The 19,095-nt window shown below is 38.1% G+C and overlaps 1 protein-coding gene across 1 annotated transcript in view; it reads left to right on the plus strand.

Annotated features, from left to right (window-relative positions):
• The window catches only part of ITFG1 (integrin alpha FG-GAP repeat containing 1), a 211,079-nt gene extending 193,947 nt beyond the window's left edge, over positions 1-17,132 (plus strand). The window contains exons 15-18 of the mRNA XM_004583824.4: positions 7,844-7,968; positions 8,633-8,715; positions 13,456-13,573; positions 16,733-17,132. Of these exons, the coding sequence (XP_004583881.2) occupies positions 7,844-7,968; positions 8,633-8,715; positions 13,456-13,573; positions 16,733-16,792 (386 nt within the window). The 3' untranslated portion in view covers positions 16,793-17,132. The remainder of the gene's footprint in view (positions 1-7,843; positions 7,969-8,632; positions 8,716-13,455; positions 13,574-16,732) is intronic.
• The last annotated feature ends 1,963 nt before the right edge of the window (positions 17,133-19,095 follow it).

Genomic DNA, 19,095 nt, shown 5'->3' on the forward strand with positions numbered 1-19,095 from the left:
TACGCAAAGATTAGACAAGGAAGGAAACCTGCACACTGAGATCCTTTATGGGCACTGATGGGAAACCCCCCACGAAGCACTGGCAGGCCAAATTCACAACACAGTAAAAGGATCTATATATCGTAAGCTAGTAAAGTTTGTCCCAGGAAAAGGATTGTTCAGTATAAGAAAATCAATATTTACACAATGCTAACAGAACAAAGGAAAATAACAACATCATCTTTTCAATAGATGCAAAAATCACATCTGACAAAATTCAATACCTTTTCATAATTTAAAAAAAAGGACTCAGGAGGGGCTGCATTGAGGCATATTGGGTAAAGGTGCAGTCTATGACAACAGGAAAGCCAGTTTGAGTCCCAGATGCTCCACTTCAATCCAGCAGGACCTGGGGAAAAGCAGCAGCAGATAATCAACCTGAAAATACTACTGGAGCTGATAAATTCAACAAGATCAACACCAAAGAACTACTTATGTTCCATAAACGAGCAATAAGCATTCTAAAAGGCAAATTTTAAAGAACAAAAATTGTGAAATATCTACTAAAGAGTTTAACAAAGAACTGAAACATTTGTGAATTGGAAATGCAAAAATTTTTCTGAATAACATTAAAGAAGTTATTAATACATGGAAAGATAGCCTGTGTTCAGGGATTAAAACACTAAATATTGTTAAGGAGTCAGTATTCTACAAAGCAATCAACAGATACATGAAAATCTATCAGAATTTCAACAATCTTATTCAGAAATAGAAAAGGACAATGTTCAAATTCTTATAGAACAGCAAGGGATTCCAAAAAGAAAAACAAAGTTAGGGGAACTTAACTTTCACATGTTCAAAACTTACTACAAGTTTACACCAATAGTAAGTAGTGGCACTGGCTTGAAGATAGACATATAAACCAAGAAAACAGAATTAAAAGATTAGAAATAAACTCATCACCTATGGCCAATCGGTTTTTGACAGGGATGCCAAGACAATTCAATGAGGAAAGAATAGTCTCTTCAATAAGTCCTTCTATATTACAAGAACAGACAAAAAAATAAAGCATCTAGCCTGGCAGTTAAGAACAAATGAATGTATTAAATGTAAGAGCTAATAAATTCACTATTATAATTTTATTGTTCCAACAGTACATGTTTATTTGAAAGGCAGAGGGACTGAGAGAGGAAGGTACTAATTTTTCATCCAGTGGTTCACACTCCAGATGGCTGTAACAGCCTGGTCTAGGTCTGGCCGAAGCTAGGAGCCATGACATACATTCTGGCCTTTTGTGGTGGCTGGAACCCAAGCACTTGGACTGTCTTCTGCTGTGACATAATTAACAGGGAACTGGATCAGGAGTGGTGGAACTAGGACTTCTAGCACTTTCATATGGGATGCCAGCATCTAAGTGGCAGCTCAACCTGCGCTGTCACAGGGCTGCCCCCTTTATTTGACTTTAAAGGCAGAGAGGGAGAGAGGGAGGCAGGGAGAGAGAATGAATCTTGTATTTGCACGTTCACTCCCCAAAAGGCTGTAACAATCAGTGCTTATCTGCTCCAAAGCCAGGATCTCAGATTTCATTATAGCTCACAGCCTGTCAGCAGGAAGCCAGATCAGAAGCAGAGCCAGGATTTGAACCAGGTACTCCCATATGGGATGCAGGAGTCCCAAGCAGCAACTTTACTATACCAAATGCCTGCCCTCTGTAAAATTCTTGGGGAAAAAATGTGCAAATTTGCATTTCCTCCAACTTGCCAGTGGAGTCTTAGCACTAGTAGCAACATAAAAAAATGGATTGGGTTTCATAATAATTTAAACCTTATGTGCATTGAACATTTTCAAGAACATGATACAGCAACTCTTTGGTTTACATGGTGGAAAATATTTGCACATCTATTCTCTGATAAGTTCCTAGTAACCAGAATACATGAAGAACATTCACAATTCAACAACAGAAATTCAAAGAAAAGAGTCTAGACATTTTTCCAAAGAATATACAGAAATAAATGGCCAACTGACATTACTGTCATAAAGGAAATAAATGGAAACCACAGTAGTTCACAACCATCACTACAGTGTTAATAGAAAGGGAAGAACTTAACAAGTGTCAGTGAGGATGTGATAGGAACCCTCATACATTACTGTTGGGAAAAAGAAATGATGCAGCTGCTGTAGGAATTCTTCAAAAATCAAACCTAGAACTTTCTTTTGACCCAATTCCCCTTGAGTATATACTCAAATTCTAAGCAGAATCAAGTGTCCATCAGGTGGAGTGATGAATAAATAAATCGAAATATGCATACCTAAAAAGGAAGGAAGAATAGTATTTGCTACATCATATGTGATCTTTGAAAACATTGTGTTAAATGATGGCAAGCAAACATAAATGATCACATGTAGTAGAATTCTGAGTAGCCAAGTCCACAAAGACTGAAATCAAAGGTTACCAAGGTGAGCGGAATGGGATTTGAAACCAGCTATCTAGAGAGATTATGCTTGTGCAACATTGTGTACATACTAGGCATATTTAGTGTTACAGTAAAAATGGTTGTTATGTGAATTCCACTTCATTTTTTAAAAAGGAACAGATTGAATATTTTCACTGAAAGCTAATAGACAGCTAAAGTAGTAATAGTCTCTCTTTTAAAATATTGTATTATATTAAGAGGTTTTCTATAATTCAGGAGCCAGTGATGTGGTATACTTAGGTCACTTAGGACAGTGGCAACCCATACTGAAGTGATGGTTCAAGTCCTGGCTGCTCTACTTCTGTTCTAGTTTCCTGCTAATGCACAGCACATGATGGCCTAAATTCTTGCCTGTAGGAGATCCAGATGCATTTTTCTGGCTCCCAGCTTTGACCTGAGCCAGCACTGACTATTGTGGGCATTTACAGAATCAAATAATGGATGGAGAATCTCTGTCTCTCCCTGTCAGATATATAAAGTCAGTTAAAAAAAAAACTAGAATATTTTCAAACTTTTACTTACCATTCAACTAGTCCATATCTAGCAATATGAGAAAATAATTTGCTGCAAATACTGATGCACAGATATTCACTAACACATTCTTTATACTAGTGAAAGACTAAGAAATTTCCAATAATGAAAAATTAACATTTTAATTCATAGGCCAGAAAATCATTTCTTTCATTTTTTAATATTTTATTTTTAACATTATTTGCACAGCTGAGGTGAATGTATGCCTGTGTGGGCCACTGACTAGGGGGGCAGGGTTGAGGCATGCAGGAAGAGGGGTTGGAACAAATGTTTCTTAATTTTTCTCTTTTTCTCCTGTTATCTGCAGGGAAGGGGGGGAAGGGGCTGCTCCTTGCTGCCAAACTACATCAGCACCCAGGGATGGGGACAGTCATTTGATGTCATCCTAGAGACCCAATGTGAGGAATAATGTCCCAGGGGTGTTGAGTGGTTTTGGTAGTTCTGAGATATTGTTAGTTCCATTGCTCCAGGGATGAGATAGTTTATCCAAGGTCTGCTGGGCTGACCAAGTCCACCTGAGTGCATACAAATACTCAGACAGACACCTGCTACAAAGCTTGGCCAAGAGCCCAGTCCTGATACACACACTTCAAGGTCAGACTGATTTTCCCTGTAGCTTGGATTTGAGTCCAGTGAGCTAGCTGGAGAGTTCCCCAAGAAACCTCACCTGAGTGACACCAGACTTGACTCTTGGGTGAGCCAGCCAGTGTGGGGTCCCATTCAGTCCCTGACCCTCATCAGCCTATGCACACACCAGTGAATGCAGTGGCCTGGTCAGTTCCGCCCCAGCCGCATCTCTTATGCAAACCCAGTCCATAATAAACTCAGTCCTTACATATCTCAGTGAGAACTGCAGCCCAATCAGGGCAACCCCCAGTAACTCCCACCAGGCCTACCCGCAGCCCATTCCTGCTTGTACCAGCCTGTGTAGCAGTCTAGTCCAGCCTGTCACACGTCCCATCGAGTTCTCATTCACACCCAAGTGAGCACCCTGTGACTTAACTCAGTCCGACCCACCTCCAGACCCAGCATACACCTATACCAATGGGTACTGTTGCCTTGTTCAGCCTGGCGAGCCTCCAGCCCTGGTTCTCATGCTCACCAGTGAGTTTGCAGCCTAGCCCTGCCCAACCTGCCCCCATCTTTGACTCTCATATGAACCAACAAGTGAAGTAGTCTAGCCCCGCACATACCACAGACATCCCAGCTCCCACATGTTCCAGCCCAACACATGCCAACAAAGTGGTATAGCCCTGCCTGGCCTGGCCTCTCCCCAATGCTGGCTCTTGTGCTCACCAATGGGAGCTGCAGCCTAGTACGAGAGTTTCCCAAGTTTTTCCACCAAGCCTGTTCCCAGACCAGGACCTCGTGTGCTGGCAGATGCTAGGCTGCTCCCCAGGACAGTCTGCCCCTAGTCCTTGCCTTTGCATGTGCTGACAGGTGCTGCGGCCTGGCCCACCCCCGGGCCCGATTCTCAAGTGCTGTTCTTGTGTGTGCTGCAGCCTGGGCTAGCCTGGCCTAAGCACAAAGCAAGCTAGGCAGTTCCCTACAGCTAGGAAGAAATTGTTTTTATAATGTCTGCATAGATAACATTTTAGAAATTGATTTTAAGGGTACATACAATAATATCATTTACATTATGTTATCTTTGGTTTCCCCTTAATCAATGGAATGTCTGTATCATAATATTTCTGCTAATCTATCTCTACTAAAACTTTATTATAAATAAATATTAACAAAGTAATATTCAATTAAACTGTTACTGAAATATACTAAGATGTGTTTATCTGTGCATGTATGTGGAAAAAAGTATGTGACTAAGCATACGAAAATATAATGATATCTCTTACAAGATTCTAGCTAATTTTCCTTTGATTATTCTTTATAATGGTTTTCTTATTTTCTATGCAGTTTTAAATTTTTGTTGTATAATGTTTAGTGGAGTAATATTGATGAAATTCTATATTTAGTTTAGAAATTAGTTCAGAAAAAAAAAGAAATTAGTTCAGGTAATGTTAGAAAAATAGTTTATAACACTAACTTGATGTCTGTTAAGTGACTTAGTACTGTCATAAAATCATTATGATTAATTTTAATTCATCTCAAATGTATTTGTTAATAAAGCATTTATTAAGTGTTTACTGTGTGAGACACTTAGGTATTATTGCATTAGCAAAACTGCACAAGTCAAATTCATTCTACAGTTTCTGCAGTTCAGTGTGTGGCTTCACAACTTCAGCTGCATCGCTTCAGTTGTGTAAATGCCTGACCCTAGATCCATGCTCCTTTCCATTACATCTTAAGATTTCCAACACAAGGACTATACAAACAATCAAGCGTATGTATTTTCCAGTTATTTCCTATGTTTCAGTAATACTGATGATGTTCAGCAGAGTTCCCATGAATTTTAAAGTATTTCTACATTAATTAGCATCCAGGGTAGGGAATTGTTTTCTGGTAAGGGCCATTTGAGTATTTATAACAACATTCATGGGTCATGCACAATTATCAGTTGAAAAATTAGCCTGCTATAGATGTATTTCAAGTCCTGCCCTCAGTTGCCTTGACAGGGCCAGAACAAATAATTCTGTGGCTCTTCAGGGCCACAGGCCAGACATTTCCACCGAACCGCTCAGGTGAAGCATGTACAACAACAAAAGCAAGTACACATACTCTGTAAAAGTGAATCATAGTAGAGATCGACTTTTTAAAGTTTCCATACAATTATTTTTACATTCATCTTTTTAAAAAACAAAATGTGTTTATTGGAAAGGCAGAGGGAGAAGAACACGTATGTCTCTTCTGCTGACTCACCCACAAAGCTGGGGCTGAAACAGGCCACAACCAGGGGCTGGGAACCGAGTCCAGGCCTCCCAGATAGAGTGGTAGGGAGCTGACCGCTTGAGTCCTCACCTGATGCCTGCCAAGGTCTGTATTAGCAGGAGGTTGGAACAGAAGCAGAGTCATGATTCAAACCCAGGCACTCTGATATGGAATGTGGGGCATACAAAGGGGCATCCTAATTGCTATACCAAACACCCATTCTCCTTTTTAAAAATTAATTTGATAGACTGTGTCTGTGTATGAAACACAGAAAGAAATTGATTGAATTCCTATCCAATAAATCACTCCCCAAATTTTTCTGTAGTAGCAGGAGGTAGACCAGGATTGAAGCTGGGGACCAAGAACGTGCCCCAGGTATAACAGGAGTGGAGCCAGGCACTGAGCCCAGGTACTGCAAAATGAATTGTGGCCATCTTAACCAGCAGGCCAAATACCTGCCCCCCAATGACTTAGGAATAGAGGATTGTTGCCAGCAGCCAATACTGACTTCCATGGAACTCCAATAAAGTCTCCATCCCAATAGTATTATCAGTATTTTATCTGAAATAACCAATCCCCAGAAAATGTCCATCGTAAGAGTGTTGACTATTTGATTTGATTCAAGAGTTAAGTTCTTGGTGGTCTTAACATGGGTGACTAGATAGTATTTTGTTAATGGTGGAGGGGTAGATATAGGAGGAAAGAATAAGTTCATGAAATCCTCAACCACAAACAGCAACCTGCTGACAACATCCAGGTACTAAATCTGTGATCAAAGATGGAGCAGACAAAAAGGATCCAAATAATGAAAGGAACTTCTGGGAAGCTAGAAAACTTTAGAAACTTTGAAAAGCTGCAAAATTTTATTGGAAAACAGAACATCCAAATCATTACATTTCAGAACGGAAAAGGAGATCACTCCTAACCTCACAGAGTGAAGATAGCTAATAAGCATATGAAAAGAAGTTCCAAATCATTGATATACAAATAAAAACTCCAGGGAGATCCTACTTCATAAGATAGCTATCATCAAAAATAAAAAGATGGCCATAATCAAGACCTACACTAAGAAGTGTTAGCAAGGAGTATGCTAACCAAAATGTAGAAATTAACAATGTCCATGTCTTGGTCAGTAAAACAGAGTATAGAATATATCATACAGCAGAATATTTCCTGGCACTTCAATGTATTGAAAAATAGCACAAAATGGGTAAACCTTGGAACCAGTTCTAAATAAGCCAGGCACAAAAGGCCACATCTTGGCTGACTGCATCCATGGCATCTTCAGAGTAGGCAAATGTACAGACAGAACGGAGGTGTGATTACCTATAGCTAGAATTTGGGCTTCTTTCTAAATGATGAAAATGTTCTTTTAAAAGCTTATGGTGGGCCCGGCGGCGTGGTCTAGCGGCTAAAGTCCTCGCCTTGAAAGCCCCGGGATCCCATATGGGCGCCGGTTCTAATCCCGGCAGCTCCACTTCCCATCCAGCTCCCTGCTTGTGGCCTGGGAAAAGCAGTTGAGGACGGCCCAATGCTTTGGGACACTGCACCCGCGTGGGAGACCTGGAAGAGGTTCCAGGTTCCCGGCTTCGGATCGGCGCGCACCGGCCCGTTGCGGCTCACTTGGGGAGTGAATCATTGGACGGAAGATCTTCCTCTCTGTCTCTCCTCCTCTGTGTATATCTGGCTGTAATAAAATGAATAAATCTTTAAAAAAAAAAAAAGCTTATGGTGTGGGGAAGGACATGGGTAACCCCAGAGCCTATGGAACTGTATCATAAAACAAAACAAAAAAAGGCTTATGGTGATGCTCAAGTCTTTTAGTATACTTCAAACCCCATAATTGTATATTTTAAAGGGTTATGTTTATGGTATATGAATTATATCTCATAAAAGTGTATAGTACTGGATTGGCTATTTCATTTCATATTTTTTGTGTGTAAGAAATAAATTGTAATGCCTGAATTTCTAAGATTTCATAGGGACACTGTTTCCAATAATATTTTTTGTCTTTTGTTTTTCTTTAATAAATCTAGCTGGACAACTCAGCCAGTCAGCACATTTAGCCCTCCAACTACCATACAGTGTTCTTGGCTTAGGTCGAAGTGCAAATTTTCTTGACCATCTTTATGTTGGTATTCCCCGTCCATCTGGAGAGAGGGTAAGGAAAATTTAGTTTGTTTATACTTAGCCTGTGATTTAATATATTCACTTTTTGAATATTTATGTTGTATAACTTGAATTCAGTTGAATCTTCAATTTAAACATTTCAAACTTCAGTTGATAATAACCTATCTAAGCTTATCATAATTATTTTAAAGATGTCATAAAATGTTTCTACCTCCTTTCTCCCTTAAATTTCACAACTTCTTATCCTTCCTTCCTGCTTTTCTTCCTAACATGTTTTACCATTTAACATATATAAGTAAAATAATTTTCACTAATCTGTAAAATATTATGCCTGTTTCATACATAAATAGGTATGTGTATTAATTATTTTTATTTTCAGTCTCCTCCTAACTTGTATATTACATCCAACCATCATTTGTACAAAGCACTTTGAACAGTGCTTACTATGTAAGTGTCAAAATTATTTGCCAAATAAATGGATTCATAAGACATAACATAATCCTTCCCTGAACAGATCAGAAAATTTTCCAACAGATGGTAGAAGAGCCCTGTTTGGAGTTTAATGTATGTAAACTTAGGCTAATCAATACCTCGGATTTCATTTTCTCAAAGAGATTTTTCCTTACTTGAGGTAATTGTGTTTTTTAGTATTCTTGATATTATATGATATAAATTGGTATAAATTGTTTTTCTAGTCTGTACGGAAACAAGAGTGGACTGCAATCATTCCAAATTCCCAGCTAATTGTCATTCCATATCCTCACAATGTCCCTCGAAGGTAATGTCCTTTCTTGAAATGAAATAATGCTGTCAGCTCTGAATCATAGCTACTGTTATGCCTTTTTAAAACTCTCATTCTCGTTCTGTTCTCCTCAGTACCTATTCATTTGCACACAGCAAACGAAGTGCGTAAGTGTACCTATACAAAAGGTTCCTGACATTGTTCATGAAGAACAAATTCAATCCTATCAGGAAAGCAGCAGGTTAACTGATTAAAGATTTATACAAAGTCCCCTTAAATAAATGTCTTCCGTTATAAATTCTAAAATTTCAGGATGCTATATATTTCTAATACCCATTGATATGTAAATTATTTGAGAAGTACTATATTCAGACATGCCACATTGGTTTGGCAGAAAGTTTGCAGTCAACTGACCTTGTACTGCAAAAGCTTAACTCTGTTGCTGACTGGATTATGAGATTGGAAAAGAAACAAAGAGAGAAAAGATCTTCCAACCACTGGCTCACTCGCCAAATGTCTGTAAAAGCTAGAGTAGGCCACGCTAAAGCCAGTAGCTAAGAATGCTGTTTGGGTCTCCCACATGGGTGTCAGGGTAATCACCTGCTCTGTACCCTGGGCTGTGCCAGCTCATGCCACCTCCTGAGCTGTGTGCATTTCTTCCCATCTGGATTCAGTGAAGTCACAAAGATGACCACCCCAGGGAGCTAGTTTATCAGTACTCCATTGGATAGATGTATTTTATAGTAGATATATGGACTTCAGAATCAAATTCCTTCAGAAAACAAACCTTAGTGGAACTCTATTCTTGAAATAGGGTGACACCAATAGCAACACTTAGTCCTGGTTCAATTCTGTTTTGTTCTTTTTAGTACGTTTATATTCTATGTGAACAAAACTTGAAAATCTAGGCATTGAATTTGAAACCATATAAAATGTAGCACTTCTGTTTTGTTCAGTATGATGACTTGTTTTTATTTACTGTTATGGACACTTAGAACAATCTCAAGATAAAAAATAAAAAATAGAATACAGCAGAGTATGTGAAGTATACAACTATTTTGATTCACAAGATATTATGTATTTGTCTCAAAAGATTATGAGATTCTGGTCAGAGAGACTACTTCTAAGTAGAAAACTGAAAACTAGCCTTTTTTGTCCGTTTTTTTTTTTTTTTTTTGGCCAAAAATAATCTGTATTTCTGATTCTTAAAAACTATTTTAAGGGCCAGTGCCACAGCCTATCAAATCAAGATTCCACCTACTGTGCCGGCATCCCACTTGTGTGCCAGTTAAGTCCTGGCTGTTCTACTTAACAATCCAGCTCCCTGCTAGTGGCCAAGGCATCAATGGAGCAAGACCCAAGAGCTAAAGCTCTTGCAGCCATGTGGGAGACCTAGAAGAGGCTCCTGGTTCTTGACATCACGTCCTCCCAACTCTGGCCATTGTGGTTCTTTGGGGAGTGAACCAACAAATGGAAGATCTCTCTATGTGTCTCTCGCTCGCGCTCTATAACTCTGCCTTTCAATATAAATAAATATTTCTTAAAATGTATTTAAAAATTGTTTTAAAAGCAGAACCATTTTAGCAAGGAGACCTAAAATTAAAAGATAGAAGTCAAATTTTCCATGTTAGCAGATGACACATTGAACATCAAAATACCTAAACATTCTGTGAGAAAACAATCAGAGTTGATAAACCAGTTCAGTAACATTGTAGGGTACAAAATATACATACAAAAAATCAGTAGCTTCTTACATGCTAATAATAAATTCACAGAAAGGGAAATCTCATTTATGGTAGCCACAAAAAAACATCAACTCCTTAGTAATAAATGTTACCAAAGAGGTAAAAGACTTCTACAATGAAAATTATCAAACATTAATGAAAAAAATCTTTATGTGCTAAGATATTTCTTGCTCATGTGTTGGAAGAATCAGTATCATTAAAATGTGTGTACTACCTAAAGCAACCTAGAGATTCAATACAGCCCCCATCAAAATGCTAATGACATCTTTATAGAATTAATAAAAACAATTCTAAATTCACAAATGACCCAGAATAATACCCAAAGCAACTCTAAGCAAGAAAAATCAAGCTGGAGACATCACAATGCCTAACTTCAAAGCATACTAAAAGCTGTAGTAATTAATATAGCATGGTACCTGCATAAAAACCAATAAATCATTGGACTAGAACAGAGAGCCCAGAAATTAATGCCCATATTTACAGCTGACTTATTTTAATAGAAGTATTTAGATGATACAGTGGAATAAGGATAATTTCACAAATGGTGCTGGTAAAACTGAATGTGTACATGTGAACAGTTTTCCATACCTCTTACCATACACCAAACTCAAGATGGATCAAAGACTTATAAAATTAGACCCAAGACTATGAAGTTGCTGGAAGAAACTGTGGGGGAACCACACCAGGACATGAATGTAGGGAATGACTCCTCAGACAAGACCCCCAGAGCATAGTCAGTGAAAACAACATGAAACAAATGGGACTGTAACAAACTCAGAAGCTTCTGCACAGAGACAGAATGGATTCATAGACAGAAAAAGACGTCCACAAAATGGGGAAAATATTTGCAAGCTGCCTTTCTAACAAAGGATTAGTATCCAAAATATGCTAGCAACTTTAAAAAGTAAACAACAGAATCAATCAAGTTAAGAAATGTGCAGAGGACCTTGACAGTTCTCAAAAGAGGAAAAACAGATGGCCAACAAACATAAAAAATGCTCAACACCACTGGCCATCAGAGAAGGGTATCAAAGCCACAAAGAAATAACATCTCACCCCTGTCAGAATGGCTAAAACCCAACAGAGCAACAAATGCTGTCGAGTATGCGGAGAAAGAACACTTACACACTGTTGGTGGAAATGTAAATTAGCACAGCTATGGTGTAATTTCTTTTAAAATTAGAAATAGAGTTTCCATTTATTAGACAGCAGTCCGACTGACTGGGTATAATACCCAAAAGACAGGAACACTTTGCATCAAAGAGAGAATCATAGCACTGTGTTTGTCAAAATTTGGAACCAAGCATGGTATCTACCACTAGATGACTGAATAAAGAAAATGTAGTGCATACACACTATGGAATGTTCTGCTTTCAAAAGGATGAACTTACACCATTTGCAACAAATTGAACACAATTGGAGGGCATCATGCTGAGTGAAATAAGCCAAACACAGATACCAACATGTCCTCCCTTGTATGTGTGAACTGAAATAGAAGGAGAGGGACGAGGAAAGGAAAAGGCAGGGAAGGAGAGGGAGAGAGAGCCAAGAAAGGAAGGAGGAGGGAAAGGAAGGGGAATTGACTGTGCCAGTGTTGCTGCAAATATACTTCGTAAAGCTTTGTGTTCCACAAGTGTCAAATCAGTGGTTGGGAATCTTATACTACCATTGTTTTCATGATCTTTGATTATTTTTAAATACACCATACACCATGGTCATTTTTCATTCAATTATTACTTATAGCTGTTGTCTATATTCCCACTAAACTAGGGTCTTTTGCTCAAGAAGCGTGTCATTGCAAAACTTACAAATAAGAAAGGAGGGAGGGCAGACTGAAGCACCATTTTGTTCTCAAAACTGCATATATGAAATAGATGCAATTTGTTCCATTTGCATAAATAAAAAGTAGAAATAAAAAGAACTTTCAAAACAATCTCATAAAAGGACTTACCTTTTCACTGTGAGTAAAGTACTGAAAATAGCTGACCTTGACTAACAAATCTGTTTTCTTAGTTTACTTACTAATCTGATTTCCTGAAAATTCTGTCATAGTTCCCACCTCCATAATCTCAACATTTTTCACTTCTTTTGCTCTTTTCAAAGACATGCTCCTATCAAATTGATGTACTTAATAAAACCAAATTGATTTTTATTTAAGGTGTAATTTTGAAATTTACTGACTAGAGGTTAACTTATGGATCAACAAATTTTAATTATCTCAAAATAAATCAATAATGACTAGCTTGCTATTCATCAGAATGAGTTTACCTTTATTTAGCTTTTAAAATGGAAACACATCTATTAGCTATTTCCAAGAACAAAAATCCCTATGTATGCAACTATCTGCAGTATTGATGACAAAGACATGAATCAGGCTTTTGTGTTATATGACTATTTTAGAAGGAAAGAGCCAGTTTGATTTGTGCCAAAGACATTAAATCTGTATGCTGCCAATGGCAGCAAAAGACAAAAAGTAATTTTGTAAGATGTCTCAATCTGAGTTACAATAGTAATGTGATCCCTCTGTAACATTTCATGACATGGAAATGATAGAGGTTTTTCACAAGGTTTTTCTCTATATAAAACCCCTCAGATTTGGTAGTTGTTTTAGTTGATCATACTGCATATGTGGACAAGGAAAAAAAAGAAGAGAATACAGAAGTCTTAGACCACTTGCTACATAGCCTTAAGAGCCACAGAGTTAAAGGTTTCAAATTCACATCAATCAAGATGTAAAATATATGTCAAAGATTGTCAAAGTGCACATTGATAAGCTTATTTAAGAATAATTCTCATAGGATGAAATATGGAGAAAAATATCAATACGTATGATAAAACATTTACTTCAACTCTGTATAAAATATGACCTCTACAGAATCAATGATCTTAGCACTTTTTGTCCTACATAATGAATGGATAAATGAATAAATGCACTGTTTGATTTATGAATAGGTTATTTTACTTTTTCATCTCAATGGAAATGTGTTATTTTCAATTAAAATTTGTCATTGTTTTCTCTCTTCACCTACAGCTGGAGTGCCAAATTATACCTCACACCAAGTAACATTGTTCTGCTGACGGCCATAGCTCTCACTGGTGTCTGTGTTTTCATCTTGGCAATAATTGGCATTTTACATTGGCAGGAAAAGGTCTGTTCATTTAAATTACACATTAAATCTGGTTTATTAAAGTAATGCGTTATTATTTTTAAGAAATTTGCTTGTTTAAAAGACACAGAGAGAGTAAGAGAGGGTGAGCCAAAAATCTCCCTTTTGCTGGTTCACCCCTCAAATGGCCGCACATGCATGACTGTGCCATGCAGAAGCCAAGAGCCAAGAACTCCATCTGGCTCTCCTCATGGGTGGCAAGGGTCTAAGCACTTGGGCCACATTGTGCTACTTCCCAAGCACAACAGTAGGGAGCAGCATCAGAAATAGGACAGCCGGGACACTATACCTTCTTGATATTCTTGCTACAGTGCTTTATCCCACTGTGCCACAACACCAGCCTTCCCCCACCTCTTTTTTTTTTTTCTCTTTTTAAGTGTTTTTGATTTACTTGAAAGACACAGAGGGCAACAATGAGAGAGATTGCTCTTGTAAAACAGTGTTTTCAACTTTATTCACATGACTGAGATTTGTCATTTTTTAAGTTTATCCTGCATGTAATTTAATGTGGGGTATAGGAGCTGGCGCTGTGGTGTAGCCAGTAAATCTTCATCCTGTAATGTTGGCATCCCATATGGGTGCTGGCTCAATTCTCAGCTGTTCCATTTCTGACCCAGCTCCCTACTAATGGCCTGGAAAAGCAACAAAAGATTTCCCATATCCTTGGACTCCTGCACCCTCACAGTAGACCAGAAGAAGCTCCTGGGTTCACACCAGTGCAGCTCGAGCCAGTTCAGCCATTTGGAGAATGAACCAGCAAATGAAAGATATTCTCTCTCTCTCTCTCTCTCTCTCTCTCTCTCTGTGTGTGTGTGTGTGTGTGTGTGTGTGAGAGAGAGAGAGAGAGAGAGAGAGAGAAAGAGAAAGAGAGAGAGATTCTGCCATTGAAGTAAATAAACTTTGGGGGGAAAAAAGTGAGGTATGCTGCTTTAAGGGAATGCTTGGCCATATTTACATGTTTGATATCTCAGCTGCTGGTTTACTCCTCACATGCCCACAATAACTCGGATGGGGCCAGCTGAAAAAGAGGTTCAGAACCCAGTCCAGGTCTCCCCCAGGGATGGCAGGAATGCAGGTACTTGAACATCCATCACTTGAGTCGTACAGGCACTCTGCTATGGAATGGTGGTGTTCCGAGGGGCAGCATAACCTCTGTGGCAAATGCCCGTCCCCAGAGTGTTACATCGTTGATGGTTGTTTCTATTTCCAAGAAGTTAGCAGCATCTCTTACCAATGCAAACACATCACAGAGGACTAGCACGTTTGATGATGTTCAGTAATTGTGATCATCCCTTAAATCACCTGGTATTTAGAGAATCTGAATTAGAAGTAGTCTCATAGTAGCCTGAAAAATGATTGAATGAGCTTGTGCAGTATTCATTATCTACTGATAAAAGGTAGGGCGTGATGTGAGCCTAGAGGCTAAAATCCTCGCCTTGCACACGCCAGGATCCCATATGGGTCCCGGTTCATATCCTGCTGATCTGCTTCCCATCCAGCTCCCTGCTTGTGGTCTGGGAAAGCAGTAGAGGATGGCCCAAAGCCTTGGGACCCTGCACCCATGCGGGAGACCTATAAGAAGCTCCCGGTTCCTGGCTTTGGATCGGTTCAGCTCCTGCACTGTGTACTTGGGAAGTAAACCAGTGGAGAGAAGATCTTTCTGTCTCTCCTTCGCTCTGTAAATCCCACGTTCCACTAAGAATAAATCTTAAAAAAAAAAAAAACTATGGACATTCTTTTTCCAGAATTTCCATGAATTCCCCAATGTTTAGCCACTAAACAGTAGATAATAAACATTTTTTTCTATCAAATATGCTTCGTTTTAATAAACTGATCTCTGTTTTTTAGGATAAAGCCCTAAATAATTGAAAACAGAATTTTGGCAAAAGGGTAGATTTTTATGTAGTATATATATGATGAAAATGATAATTATCATAATTTGTTAGCACTTCAGGTATAAATTATAAAAGCTCATTTTTTTTCTATATGTGAGTATATATTTTAAATATATGAGTGCGTTCCAGTACTACTCCCCAAAAACAACTTATTTATGTCACCAAAACAGATGGTTTCTTTCTTTGGAGAGTTGTGCCCATCGAAATTATATTTTACTGAGTAGAATTACCATTATTTTATCTTAGCTGCTCTTTTAGCGTATGAAAAGAGAGTGAATTAATCTTTCTGATAAATGTTTCAAGATTTACTTTACAGAAAGAATAAAAAAGCCACTTCCTTACATTAGCAAAACCACAGCATGAAGAGCCATGGCTCGGGGGCAGCAGTTGAGGTGCTCCTTGGACACCCGCACCGGTGGAGTGCCTGGATCCAGGTCCCAGCTCTCCTACTGATCCCAGCTTCCTTCCTTTACATACCCTGGGAAGCAGCCGGCATGCGGGTTGCTGCCACCCTGTGGGAAACTACGATGGAGCTCCTGGCTCCTGGCTGCAAGCCCGCCCCAGCGCAGCTGTTGTAGGCATTTGGGGAATAAAACAATCTGTGGGAGATCTCTGTCTCTTTCTCCTTCTCTCCTCTCTACCTTTCAAACAAAGCTCAAGAATTTTAAAGGTATAAATGTGTGTTTATATATGTCTGTCCCTCTTTGTGCATAACTACCTTTCTAATGCATTAATAAATAAAATAATAGGTATTATATAGCTTTTGACCTGTGTAGAAAATTAATTTCTCAGGAGATCTAATTACAGCACTACTGTTTTAAGGTTAGAACACAGGACATGTAAAAACACCATGCAAAGCGCTCTGCTGGGTGGAAAGGCTTAATAATTCTCTGCTAAATCGATAGGTTGACCAAAAACTAACTTTAAGTACTTAAGGTTCATTTAATATCAGTACTAAGAATGGAGGAGGTGAATGCAAGAATTGGTTATGCCCTTAGATAATATAACATTTTGCTCCTTACTTTCTAATAAGTATTTAAGCAACACTTCTTGGTGGTTTTCAAATTCACTTGCTAGTTATAAAATAGCTACTGCAAACTGTAAATATTTTAAAAGGTTATTGTATCATATCATCATACCTAAACTAATATCTAAGGGCTTTTAAGAAATCAATCACTTTATATTTCAGAAATTGTATTTCAGTCTTGTCACGTTTTCTTATATATAGTCTTAAATTCTTTTTCAGAAAGCAGATGACAGAGAAAAGCGACAAGAGGCCCATCGGTTTCATTTTGATGCTATGTGACTCGCCTTTAACATTACATGATGGAGTGGCTATTCTCTTGACTAGTTGAAACACTAAATGCCGGCATAGAGAAGAAAATAGGAGATTTTAAACATTATTTATATTACATCCATGGTAATTGTTGTAAGTATTCAAATAAATGTGTCTGACATGTCACAAGGTCCTTTTTTAAAACAGCACTTTGTATGCAAAAATTTGGGTTCTGTATATTCTTGTTCCTTTGTGGACAGTGTTGCATGTCTGTATTCACATATTTATAATCTTATTAGAGTACTGAAAGTGGAAAAAGATGTGTAAATACAAATATTTAAATGGACAGGATTTTTTTCTGTGCCACATGGATTGGTCTTACCTCTTATTCTAATGACGCAGATTACACTTTTTGCACATGTATTGCAGAAATTAGTGTCAGGCATTCACTTTCATTAGAGTGGGTCAGGAGTCTCAGCAGTGGGATAAAGTACAATAATTGAGTATTCCGGCTTTGGATTCCCAGTAAGACAGACTTGCCTTAAACTCCTGGTTCTAATACTGAGTTTTTAGTTTGGCTATTGTTTAATCTCTGTTAAACTTCTGTGTTGTTGTTTGTACATGGAGTTAATAACACCTACTTGTTTGAGGTATTGTAAACATTAAATGGGACAATATATGCAAAGTGCTTAACATGGTCGGTGCCTAGCATAGAATATGTGCTCAACAAGTGATAGTTGTCATTATGACTATTTTACTTGATTTTACTAGACTTCTACAACCAATTAGTAAAGTTTATAGACTCAACAGAATTTTAGCATCAGGCATGAGAAAATATATTTGGGAAAACCTAAATTCTTGGAGGTTGACATTTCATATAAAGATTACTTAACACATATTAACACAGACTGTACTGTAGCATCTTGCAAGGATTCATGTGCCCTAAAATTTTTTATTTGAAAAATTTCATGTGATACCATGTGATAAATGAAGAGTATTTTATTTCTTGAAGAAACTACTTAGACAGCAACTAAATCTACAGATCTTAAATCATTTCTATTCTCAGAGGCTTGGAAAAGTCTAATTTACATTCAGACTTCAATGCAAATTTTTTATTTTGAACAAAATGTTGCCAAAAAAAGTTACTTTCAAAAGACTTAGATATAAGACTGAGGAAATGGTGTGTATATCAATGATAATAAGTTTCTAATGTGTCAATGGCTATGTGATCACTGTAAAACACAAAACTTCTCTGAAAATGATTTTGTTCTGATTTTTTTCTTTGCATTTCACTGACTAGTATGTTTAGTGGTTTACCCAAAACATAGCATGATCATGTATCTTCTTAATAAATATTCCTTATTGAAATAGTTTGTCATGAGTTTTGAAATAACCATTTGGGAGCATGAACACACCTTAGCAGTTAAAATGGGTAAATCAATTCTCTGGACAAGGAGATTGAGGTATGTTGGCTTTCAGTTATGTCATTATGAGTCAAAGACAAGATGGGACCCTCCTGACTGCAGTGCTAGGTTAAATTCAGTAAACAATTGCTGACCCACAACCCTGTGCCAGGTACTACTTCTTAAAGTCAATTAGAATTAATATCTGTCATTGGTACAGCGTAATTCTTCCCGTTCAAGCCAGGATCTACCAAAAGTAGTACTGCTGATGATAATCAAATACACAATGACTTTAATCCTACTTATATATCTGCAAACAAAATATTAAAGGTCATTTATCATGGGGCATCAGATTAAAAGAGTATCACAACAGTGAGAATCAGTGACAATGACTTCACATTGATTTTGAATACTGCAGCGGAAAGAGAACTCCTCCGTTTAGTCGCTTTGTATCAGTCACTTTTCTGCACTTCAGCGTCTTCATCCGTGTGAGGATAGTGAATGATACCTACCTTAAAGGACCACAAATCTGCAATGACAACTTATATAGATGCTGGGACTTTTAGTCTGTTTCCCATTATGTTGATGAACAAAAAGTTAACATTTTCTGACATTTCTCTTGCTCTTTATTGTGATCCTCCTTCTTTGGGGAACTAGAGGAAGTAAGGAAACCTTAATAATCTCTGTTGTCGGCACAACAGCTTATTGGTTAAATCCCCACCTGGCATGCACTAGGATCCCAAATGGTTGCCAGTTCATGTCCCATTTGCCTGGGAAAGCAGTCAAAGATAGCCCAAAGTCTTGTGACCCTGCACCTGCGTGGGAGACCTGGAAGAAGCTCCTGGCTCCTGGCTTCGGATTGGCGCAGCACTGGCCATTGTGGCTCACTTGGGGAGTGAACCAGCAGATGGTGGATCTTTCTCTCTGTAT

The sequence above is a fragment of the Ochotona princeps genome, chromosome 16 (genome assembly GCF_030435755.1).
Source record: "Ochotona princeps isolate mOchPri1 chromosome 16, mOchPri1.hap1, whole genome shotgun sequence".
Taxonomy (NCBI): Eukaryota; Metazoa; Chordata; class Mammalia; order Lagomorpha; family Ochotonidae; genus Ochotona; species Ochotona princeps.